At 31.4% G+C, this 12,704-nt stretch overlaps 2 protein-coding genes across 2 annotated transcripts; both read right to left on the reverse strand.

Moving 5' to 3' along the window:
• Positions 1 to 3,906: 3,906 nt before the first annotated feature.
• LOC109790766 (copper transporter 6) lies at positions 3,907 to 4,913 on the reverse strand. The gene has a single exon (XM_020349990.3). The coding sequence runs from the start codon at positions 4,667 to 4,669 to the stop codon at positions 4,202 to 4,204; it is 468 nt and encodes a 155-aa protein (XP_020205579.1). The 5' UTR covers positions 4,670 to 4,913; the 3' UTR covers positions 3,907 to 4,201.
• Positions 4,914 to 9,446: 4,533 nt separating this feature from the next.
• On the reverse strand, positions 9,447 to 10,214 carry LOC109790764 (18.1 kDa class I heat shock protein). Its single transcript, XM_020349988.3, has one exon. The coding sequence runs from the start codon at positions 10,162 to 10,164 to the stop codon at positions 9,664 to 9,666; it is 501 nt and encodes a 166-aa protein (XP_020205577.1). The 5' UTR covers positions 10,165 to 10,214; the 3' UTR covers positions 9,447 to 9,663.
• Between the last annotated feature and the right edge of the window lie 2,490 nt (positions 10,215 to 12,704).

Consider the following 12,704-nt stretch of genomic DNA (forward strand, 5'->3'; position numbering starts at 1 on the left):
GTTGTGAGTAGTAGGCTGTGTTGAGTACTACTTAACTGTGCTGTATGTTGTTTTGCTGTGTTATGTTGTTTACTGCTGAGCTGAATGTTGTTAGCCACTAATGTGGTGCTGTTATAGCCGCTATGTCAGTGCTGTTAGCCACTATCGTGGTGCTGTTATAGCCGCTATGTCGGTGCTGTTAGCCACTATTGTGGTGCTGTTATAGCCGCTGAGCGGTGCTGTTATTGTTGAATTATTATATAGTAGGATAAGCTGTAATTGTGTGCTGATAGTTGCTCTTCATATTACCATATATTTGTATGTCGATTTTTAATTTCACTAGCTTACCCTTGGTTGTTTCCATGATGTTTGGACTGCAATGATCATACTATGTATGGGAGCAGAGTAGGGATAGGTCGGACGCTGGTAGTTGGGCTGTAGCTGGTGGTTTGTGCTGATCCTCTTGGGATGTTTTGTGTCTTTTGTTAGTAGCTACTTGGTGTAGCATTGAGGATGTATTTTGTTGTACACTCTAACTCTAGTCAGATTGGGACTTTGTATATTTATATATTCTAGATCCTATATTTATGTACTTGTTCTATCTGTCTGGTGTTTCCAGTGTGTTGTGCCGCGTGTAGTGACTAGCTAGGTCGTTACACAACTCTCTTAGGATGCCTAAAAACAAACCCTTTCATTTCTATACCCCTCACATGGCCTACCCTAACATTACCACTATCTCACAAATTTCCCATTTTCATCAACTTTCCCACCAAGCTCCACATGTTTCACCCACAACACCGACCACAAGACCACCTCAATCTAATCAACCATGGAACTAAAGTCCTCACCAAACAAGACCCTAAAACATCCAAGATTTAAAACCAATCAAGTTTGACCCCATCCTTATGTCCTATACCGAGTTGTTCCCTCTCCTATTACGAAACTCATTGGTAGCACCTTACCGATGAAACCCATAGAGCCATCATATCCTAGGGGATACGATGCTAATTCCAAATATGATTATCATGCAAGTGTTGTTGGTCATACCCTGAATAGTTGTATTGCTTTAAATTTCCAGGTGCAAAATTTGGTTTAAATAGGGTGGTTGAACTTCAAAGAGGATAATCATAATATTAGGAGTAATACTCTACCAAGCCATTGAGGGCCAAACATTAATGATATTGAAAAAGGTGAATAAAAACTCATGATAAGGAAGGTGGAGGATGTGAAAACTCCCCTAAATGTTTTTTTTGAATAAATGGTTAAGTTTGGGATGTTGGTAGGGTGGATTACATCTTGGTAAAGGTCATGAAATTGAAGAATATGATAAGTTTAAGCAGATCCTACAAGATTCAATAGATAAAAAACTTGTACAAGTTGACTATTTTGAAAGTCATGCATTGACTATTGATTCAATATTAGGATGCTCAAAACCCTTAGTTGTCCACTATACTATAGGTAAACATGTTTTGAATATCAACAAACCAGAGCCTAGCACAATATAGGTGCCAAATGCTTTTCCCATCTAGAATATTAATTTTGTCACTTATGATGAATTCAAAATATCATAGACAAATATTGTTGAAGATACTGAATGAATCGTATGTCATCCATGACATTTCTGAAGAGAAATTTAAAAGTATTGTTAGAAATATCACTATTAATAATTACCTTACTTTTATCGATGATGAGGTGTCAAAGGAAGGAACAAGGCATAATAAAGCCTTGCACATATCAATGAAGTGCATGGACCATATCTTAGCAAGAGTTTTAGGTTGACAATGGTTCTTCACTAATTGTGATGCCAAAGATAACATTGGAAAAACTTCCTTATGATGAATCATACCTTAAGCCAAGCACTATGGTAGTGAGGGCTTTTGACAAGTCTCGTAGGAAAGTGATCGAATAAATAAGTTTTCTTATCATCTTATTTCCTTTGAGGTAATATTTCATGTGATGAACATTGCACCAGCTTATAGTTGTCTTTTGAGAAGACTTTGGATTCATTGTGGAAGAGTTGTGCTCTTCACAGTTCACCAAAAGTTGAAATTTATTGTTGATAGCAAGTTGGTCATTATCTTGGTTGAAAAGGACTTAGTTAGTAAACCTTCATCCACTCCTTATATCGAGGTTGTTGAAGAAGCTCTAGAAACCTCATTTCAAGGGCTTGAGATTTCAAATGTTAATTATGGAAAGACTATCATGAAGCCACAACTATTTGGTGTTCCCATGATGGCAACTAAGATCATGTTAGAGAATGGATACCAATATAGATGTGGATTGGGAAAAAAATACGCAGGGCTGTCATTTTTCATAATTGATAAAAAATAAGGATCAATTTGGTTTAGGTTACAAACCTCCAAAGACTGATAAAAGGCGAGTTATGCATGAGAAAAGAGAAAAAAAGGTTAGCCAAGTTGAAAAATAGGGAGCAAAAAAATGGAATATTTGTGATTTGCAGGAAAGCTTTCAAAGTATTGAGTTTTAGTTTCCAAACTCAATAATTATTGTGGAGCAAGACATTAAGATGAACATGTTAACCTCATTCTTACTTGTCTATCAAACATAGAACTCAACAATTGAGAGATTATTTTGTCAATGATTTTTAATTCAAATTTAAAATAATTTTGTAATGTTAATTTTATTGTTCTGCCAAAAGTTTTAGGATTTTTTTTAATAAGGACTCATGTATTTTTTTTTAATATTTTATTAATAAAAGAAGAAGATATAACGGATAAAATAATAGTGTCGGGTTACATAATTACATGATTATTACCGTATGTTTCTCCGAATTCACTCAAGATCGAGTTAGAAAAGACGATCCTTTACATACAGTTATTTGTTAGTAATGCTTTTAAAGACAAGAAAAAAAAAAATATTTGATTGTTGTTATATATAATGTCCCAACAAGCCCACAACTATTAAGGAGTAGTAACTACATATAACCCTACAACCTTTAATAAATATAGAGATAATCACTTATATATTGTTAATATAAAGTTTTTTACATTGGTAATTAATTATATTTTTTAATTATGTTATGTTATTGAAAACATATTTACTTTTAAAAATAACATGACACAATTAAAAAATATAATTGATTAACAATGTAAAATTTTTTTACATTAACGGTGTAATTCATAAATATATTTATTACAGATTATTATTCTGTATTTTCTAATTAATGTAAAAAAAATTGCTTATCATCTTTTACATGAATTTAATATTTTTAAAACGTACGATCTATATACATAGTGTCACAAGAGCAAAAGTATGTTTCCTAACAATTTCATCTCACTTAAAAAACATAAGATTTTTTCAAAATTTTTACTTTTTAGTAGACTATTATAATTTTATATATAAAAAATAAACTTATATTCTCTTTAAATAATTATATATTTTTCTTAATATTGTATCTTTGTATAGTTTGATACAGAATATCTCCTCTCATTTAATATAATCTCAATTATTATTACAATAGAACATCATTATTGTGTGTAAATACTTTATATCATTGTATATATATAACTTCAAGAATTGAATGATCGTTTAACTAAGATAAATACTTAATTGAAACCGAAAGATATCTTCACTACAAAAAAAATATGTGATTTGTGGCGGTTATTTTGGGAGTTTTGGGCGGTTAAAAACCGCCACAAATCGCATTACCGGCGTCATCAACGACCGCCAGGTCCATGGTCGCCAAAAACGGTTTGTGGCATATATATTGTAAACGCTAGTTTTGGGCGCTAGAAAATATAATCACTTTGTGGCGGTTTAAAACTGCTACAAAATGCATAAAGTTAACATTTTCTGGCGGTTTATTGGGACCGCCAGAAAATAACCCCCAATAATTACCTTATTTTTTATAGTGCTTTAACAAGAATTTGTAATCTTTGAATTTGCAATATTGAAGACATTGTTCACTGATTTAATGATACTTACTATTATGATTAGCTAATGCACAGATTATGAAAAGCATCCAATTAAATTAAATTTCTTCCACTTTCATGAAACGAATTAACTTACAATAATGCAAAAACACCATCATAATTTATTTTTCTTGGCAGTTTACCATCGCAGGAAAGGCAAAACCACGCCGTTTTCAACCATTTTCATCTGTTTATTTCTCCCAAGAATTCAGAAAAATCACACTCCCACGAACGATCCTCGTTATTCCCAATCCAACGGCATCATTCCAAAGTTCGAAAACGGGTGCACGCTACGCTTTGGAAGAATCCAACCCACCCGATTTCTTCCGAATAATAGCCCGCGTCCCGAAAATCAAGAAACCGATGACGTGGCCACCAATTGCGGCGACAAACACGCCTCCGTTAAACGACATGACAGCCAGCATCACCAAGTAAGAGAGCCCGGAACGCACGCCGTATAGCCCCGTCTTAAGGAGCCCCCCAACGACGTCGTTCGAGGCCCCAGGCTTGAGCTTCACGATGTTGGTGAACGAGAGCCACTCCACCAACACCGCCATGCCGAACACCAGCAGCAGCGCCACCGCGTACATGCCCGCGCTGTCCCCTGGCCAACACCGGAACAGTATGTCCACCTTGTGGCTCCAGTAGAACGTCGTGTGTATCGGAATCCGCCGCCGCCCCAGCCGCGTCGCCACCGTCGAGTTGTACGGCGCCGGAACACCCTCTGCGGCGGCCGTTGAGAACAATGTCAACAACATGTTGAAGTAATGAAGTGTTGTAAGTTGTAGCTAGAGATGTTAATGTGACGTAACGAGTGTTTTATGAGAATGTGACCAAAACTACTAGATTTGTAGTAATAACGTAGGAATGAACATGGAACTGGATTATTATGGTTTATATAGTATGCTTAGCAACGTTGGTGTCGGTTGGGACGTGACAGAATTGAACATGAAAATATGATTCTGGTTCATAAAAATTGTTCCATAATTCGTGTGCAAGCAAGCGGATACGTACTATATATGATTTAAATTTAACCATTTTTGGTGATCAAGAAAACCGAAAGGGAAACTAAAGGAAAAGCAGGCTATGAAGAAGTAGCACTTTAGTTATAGGATTTTCAGCAGAATGGGGCCCTCCATCAATTCACTTTTTCATTCCTTATAACAAAAGTTTAGATGTGGACTAATTTTGAAACTTTAAATATATATGCTATAAATTACAGTATTTTTAAATATTGTAATTGCTTTTCAAATGTTTTTATATTCAATCCATCGGTATTAGAATATAGTGCTATTGTATTTTATTGAAAGTTTCTAATAAATAAAAAAATGGACTATAAATTTGTTAAAGATTACTTAATCGTATGAGATATAGATTTGCATGCATATATAATGTTTATCTCTTTTAAGCTATTTTAAACATATTATTATATACTTTTTCACAAAAGAAATTAAAAATTACTCAAGTCCTTTATTTAATTTCTCCCTTTATCTTTTATGTTTTAGGTTTTCCATTTAACGAATATGCTCTTTATTTTCTTTATCTCTTTTCCAACTTTAATTTATTTCTTATTTATTCTTATGTATACACGTATAATTATGCTTGCTTTCTGTGCTTTGGGTGACCAGCGTTATAACAACTATTTGTCAATATATATTACGCTACTTCTGGGTATCCATATACGGGCATGCTTTACCCTTTTAGAAACTCTCCAGATTAAATAATATATGCGTGCATGTCACCTTAAGAGACAAATCATTTAATAAATACAAATCATTTAATGAATACATGTTATAAATTAATCAAAAGACAAATTATATATAGGTAAAAAAAAGTATCCATCAGGGGTTGTATCTTATTTAACGGTATTTCTCAAAATATGTTCCACCTCTTTTACATTCACGTTATATATATATATATATATATATATATATATATATATATATATATATATATATATATATATATATATATATAAAAACCTCCATTAGAGATGTCAAAATCTGTTTACCCAAGTTAAAATCATCCTAGCCTGTTGAAAAATACTATATAAAGAAAAACTCATAGATACATGGGATTAGCATAACATTAATATTCAAAGTTCGCTAAATACTAACCTAAACTCGCATTACAATGGCTTGGTAGAGATAAAAGAGAAAAAGAAAAAAGAAAAAAAACCTAATTTAACTTGAGAGCTTTCCACCTGCTCTCTACGAAAATTGATTGGATGTGTAAATTTGCTTAACGGGCATAACAAATTTATAGTCCTCTTGGAACCTATCATTGGTCTACTTACTAATAATAAGCCCAATCTATCATATACCAATCCTATCATAATAATGTCATTCAAATATGTAAATCTATCACCATTTTTATATTTACATATAAAACTCAATTACTTTTTTGTTTTTTAAAAAATAAAATTTAATTATTTAATTTATCAAGATTAAGTAGTTAATTTAGTTGATAACAATAAATTTATTATATCACTAGTGTAAAAATTGGATTTAAAATCAGATTTTTAAGATCGGTTACAAGGTAATCGATCTTAAAAGTGACGCGGTAGCAATTTTATAAATAACATGAACACTTTTAAGATCGGTTAAAATTTAACCAATCTTAAAAGTATTTTTAAGATCGGTTATTTCAGAACCGATTTTGTATGTAGTATACAAAATCGGTTATTCAATAACCGATTTTAAAAGTATCATCAGAAATCTTTTATATTTTCCTCCATTCTCATTCTTTTCGATCTTTCCCTCCATTCCTTTTTTCAATCTCTAACGCTCTCATTTTCTAAAGTCTCCAATAAGGTAAATTTCGTTGTCGTTTTCGTTTTCATTTTCGTCTTCTCATGTTCTTTTTGTGTCTCTTTTCATTTTCAAATGTTTTTCTCATCTCTATTTTCGTTGTAGGTTCAATTTGGGTAAATTACGCACCTTGAACGGCCCGTTCTGTAAGGAGAACAGGCCGTTCTACAAGGAGAACGGATCGTACTCCTTTGAGACAGGGCCGTACTCCAAGGAGTACGGGCCGTTCTCTAAGGAGTACGGGCCGTTCTCCATGGAGTACGGGCTGTTCTCCATGGAGTACGAGCCGTTCTTCAAGGAGAACAGGTCGTTCTCCCTGGAGCCGTTCTAAAAGTTAACTTTTAGACATTTTGATCAGACTAGAACGACCTTTTCCAATTTTGGAACGGCCCGTTCTAGTTTAATTTTTTTCCACCGCCGAACTTTTAAGATCGGTTATAAAACAACCGATCTTAAAAGTTAACTTTTAAAATCAGTTGTTCAACCGATTTTAAAAGTCTAGCTTTTAAAATCGGCTCTATCAAAATCAGTTACAGAACTGATTTTAAAAGTTAAAAATAATCGATTTTAAAAGTCATTTTTTACTAGTATATATATATATATATATATATATATATATATCTCCTAAAAATATCCTTATCATTATAAGAAATGTTACATATAATTATATACAAAAAGTGTCAAAAATATCCTTATCATTACAAGAAATGTTACATATAATTATATACAAAAAATGTCACTATAGATACAATATATATATATATGTATATATTTATTTGACATATAGTTACATACAATTTTAGTATTGATTTTGAATGAGATTTAACAATATACATTTTTAACGATATACCTACATATATTATATTTATTGTGTGATTAAAAGTAGTTTATAATAACACATATTCTGTCACTATAGGGTGTGTGTTATTATATAACAATTTTTTTTGTAGTGTATACTACTTTTTCCCTATTTAATACTCATATGTCTACAATCAATTAAAATATATGTCCTAAATTATTTTTCTTTCTCAACTAATATTCATCTTTCTCCTAACAAATTAGAATACATACCCTTAAAAGAATTTATAATTAATACTTTTTAACAAATTAAGAGAACATATATTAATTAGAGATATTTTAAGTTTAAAAATAGTTAATATATGAGATAATATGAATTAAGTTTTATATAAAGGAATAAACATTTATTCTAAGTTGTCTTTCATAAAATAAGAACAAAGGTAGTATATTTAATTTCTAATTAATGATTTAAAGATAATATTCTAATTATATTGATTTATACTAATCTATAACAAATAATTTAACATTCTTTCACTTGCATAATATTAACTAATAATCGACAAACACATGGATCAAATTGGTTTGAGATAGTTCCAACTTAATCATCAATATTTTTTAATTAAGATCCTAGACATGTAATTATATTAAATATTCTAACAAACAGTTTTATCACACATAATTGTCCTATCCAACTTGAATATAATTATCTCTAGTCATATATACTTGTAATCTAGACCAACAAAGCAACAAATAGTATTAACTATTAATTAAATGAATCATAAATGCTAAAATGACAATTTTATAGTTCAACCATATGTTTGAACAACGATACATCGAAACCGAGTCTCTAACTCTACAAAATAATATCCTATAGATATACATATCCTATAAGTTAAATAATCACATTTTCAGAAGGAAAGTAAAGAATATATGAAATTTTTGTTTTTAATCCATGAACAAATTTTATTTAGTTTTTATCTCTAAAGATTTTTTCATGAACAAATCTTTTATGCTAGAACCCAAAATGTTAATGAGAGAAAAAAGTTTGAGGAGTAAAAGTGAAAATCAAAAAGTTTATAAATTAAAATTAGAAGAAAAAAATTTTGTTTAGGGGCTACAAATATAATTTAACAAAAGTTAAAGGACTGAAATATATTTAATCATGTGCAATTTTGAAAGTTAGGCGAAAATATTTGTGAAATCCTAAAATGTGTGCAGGAAAAAAAAAGGAAAATTAAATATTACTATATAAATAAGACCTTAAGATTGAATAACAAAATTTTGAGAGAGACTTAAATACATTTTTAGTTTTTAAGAAACGAGATAACATTATTTTTATCTTTCAAATTTAAAATCAATTTTTTAATCATATAATTTAAAATTTTATAATTTTAGTCTTTCTACTTAAATATAGTTAATAAATTTATCAAATAAAAATTATTTATCACAAAATTTTGTCGTACAAAATTAACAATAATTAATATCATTGTTAGTAAAAATACTACATTAATTAAACTCAACAAATTTTACTGCAATCTGTCACGGTTAATAGTGTTACCTCAATTGAGGACCAAAACATTTTTTTAAATTAGAAAAATTTAAAAAGATCAACTTTAAATTTGAGAAAAAAAATAAATTTACACTTATATTAAGAGATAAAAATATAATTATGAGTATATTTCTTAAAAAAATTTCTCCTAAATATTGTTTTTTAATAAAATAAATACTTTTATTTATTTTTAGTGTGTCTGTTTAAACTTTTTTCTTTTAAAATAAACAGTTTTCTAATTTTTTAAGAAGTAATTATAATATGCTTCTTAAACTTGACTTTTTTAAAAATCATATTTTTTTAAGGTTAAACTAACATACCATTTAATCCTTAAAAATATTAATTACAACCCCATAGTAGCTAGCCGGTCTGGATCCGTTGCAACAATAAAATATAGTGACTATAATTGTATTAACGAAGTAAAAAGGAGCATCCTCTAAAGCCTTTGGAGTTCGTGTGATTTTCCATTAAGCATAACAGTGCATAGATGTATATATATATTGGGATGGGAAGAGCGTAACAAAGGCTGAAAGCAATTATTGATGGAATTAATAGAAGCATAGGGTAGGTTCCATTTGAACGGAGGAGATCAGATTCAGGGGCGAGAAGAGATGTTAATGTTCCTGACACGGTTGTGATGAGCTTTGTGGTGCTTGGGAACAGTGATGGTGAGGAAGCCGTTATCCATATAGGCCTTGACGTGGTCAACGACGGCGTTTTGGGGCAGAGAGAGGCGGTGCACGAATTGGCCGGAGGAGAGCTGGACGCGGTGCCAGGGGCCCACGTGCTCCTTCTTCTCGGCGCTCTTGCCGCAGACGATGCAGAGAACTCTGTCGTCGTCGACCTCCACGCGCACGTCGTGGCGGTTGTAGCCGGGGAGGTGCGCCTTGTACACGTGGGCCTCCGAGGTCTCCTTCCAGTCGATGTGGGGCGTGTTGAGCATCGGGGAGGGCTCCATGGGGAAGGCTGCGAAGGGGAGAGGGTGGGTTAGCTGCCCCAACCCCATGGGCTCTTGGGGTTGGTGTGGGATTCTGTGGTGGCCTTCGGAGGCTTCGTTTCTTCTATGGCCACGGAGGGAGCCACCACGAAGGGACATCTTGTGTGTGATGATCAGTTGGATGGTGCTTGCATGAGTGCGAGCTGTATCAACAACTCTTTATTTATAGCTCCACAAATGCTAACCATCAAGTATAGAGGAGAATGCATTTACACATCGTTAATTAATAAGTCTTTTTTTTTTTTACAAAATTGATTTATATATCTAAATATAGTATTTATTTATATATTAGTTATATCTAATAAACATTGGACATTATACATACTTAAATATTAAATTCAATGTTCAACCTAGAAATATATTAGAGAATGTAATATTGTCGACACTGGTTATTTTATATCGTTATTTTCATCCCACTACACTTTCGGTACATAACTACTCATTTTGTTTATTATTTAGCGTTTAGATATTGTGATGCTGCTAGTGCTAACTTTCTTGCTGGGATAAGAACGGGGTTAATTAATGGAATTATTCTGAACACATTTTGTACGCTTAATACGATATACACGTTTTGAATTTCGTCAATTTCGTAGGAGAATCTACTTTGCGCTAAGATGGGGACTATGGAATTGAAATTAATGGTGCAGAATATATGATCATATATGGCTGGCAGCAAGATGAAGGTTCCATTTTAATAAGGTCCACCGATCAAGTTGTTTCTATTTATTTAGCAATGTTTTAAGCCACAAGATTCCAGGTGTGGGTGCGTTAATTCCTATCAGAATATGAAGCTGGTTCGTGTTGTAATCAGGAAGCTAATCAAGCATATATATATGCCATTCCGACCCCATTTTATATATCTAATATTTGTTAAGACAATTAAATAGTACAAGAGAAAAATTTATTCTTACAATTCTTTTCTATAATTAAGAGAATAAAAAACATTGTGTGACAAAATAAGTGATGTGACAAAGAGATTCAACAAGTACACAATGAAACCATATATGGACAACGAACATGCATTCAATGCAAATGACTTAGCAAAATAAAGCACAAAAAAATGACACAATTAGAATTCCATATCAGAGTCGGTTCAAAATTGCAACAGGAATGTGGAATGCCTGGACTCCAAAAAAAAAGTTTAGGGTTTATGATCACCCCTTATCTGTTGCACTTTTAGTAATTTGTGGTAGTTTTTTTATCTTATTTAATGCATAAATTTATTGACAACATTTATGTTTTTGTGTACAGTGTGCTATAGACCGTGGTTAAGAGATTTATCAGAAAAAGGGCGGATAGAGTGAACTTTTAGGAGAAATTATGTCAATGAGAACAGCACGACTTTGCTGATACTTGCTAGAGTGAACCTAATGACCGATCTATTTTTTTATATCATGAGTTTAATGCGTACATATTTGATAATTTATATAAAGAGATTTAAGTTATATTTGATTATTTCATTGAAATATTATTTTTAAAGTATTTATAGTAAAATATTATTTGTTGATTAAGATAATAATATTGAAACTATTATGTGAGGAGACTGATAATCACATCCAATAAGTAAATATAAAAAATTAAGTTCTCCTATACAAATATAAATATCATGGTTAATATTTATATTGGATATATTCATATAATAGTTATGTGAAGTGTCATGAGAGTTTATCATGATAATTATAGTGAAGTAGTCATTCAACTTGAAATTATTACAATTCTTACATGTTTGAGTTATAATTAAGCTTTAAAGTTATTAAATATTATTTATAATAAGGTAATTATTGGGTTACAATGATTCATGTTGAAGGAATATATGAGTGATGTAAACATAATTCATCCTCCTACGTAATAACAGTTATGTCTTGAGTCTTTTGATAAAAATAAGATGTGAAATTCATCCCTCCTACGTAATAAGAGTTATGTAGAAATGAAGTAATATATATATATATATGATTAGGGTTATAATTACATGAGGAGAGGAGTGAATTAGCTTGTCTATAGTTGTTCTCTTTTCTAGTTTATTCATGGATTGATATGTGATTTGGTGTTTTATTGTACTGATGTCTAGTTAAATTGCACGCTAGGGTCGAGCTATGCTAACTAGTGTTTCAAATAAGGCTAAGTTTTAATCTAAAACTTTGCAAGAGGCATTTTAACAAATAACTTATATGCAAAACCTATGCAAATAAAACGTAACTCATAGCAATAAACTCAAAAATTGAAAAACAATTACCTAACATCCAAACCCAATCAAACTTTCAAGTATGGATTGGAATAAGAAGAATGTTTACTTGCATTTCTCCAGTCTCAATTTGCGTCAACTGCTGTTGGACACTGGCTATCACTTAAAAATTCTATGTTTTAATTTATTTTTTGGGTGGGTGTGTGGTTGAGGGAGGGGGTAATTGGTTCTTAATCACATTTTATAATAGAATAACCAAATTTTATTTAAAGTATATAGGCACGTTCTATTATAGCAAAAGATAACTTCAGGTAATTTCTATTAAACGAGACCTAAATGGAATTCCCCCTTATTTCTTTTTTGTAAGTTGGTTATAACATTATATAAATTTATAATGCAAATATGGTCTTATGAAAACACTGCAGATACAGAGACAGCTAGGGGACAACAAGTTCCG

The sequence above is a fragment of the Cajanus cajan genome, chromosome 4 (assembly GCF_000230855.2).
Source record: "Cajanus cajan strain Asha chromosome 4, NIPB_CcT2T_4, whole genome shotgun sequence".
NCBI lineage: Eukaryota > Viridiplantae > Streptophyta > Magnoliopsida > Fabales > Fabaceae > Cajanus > Cajanus cajan.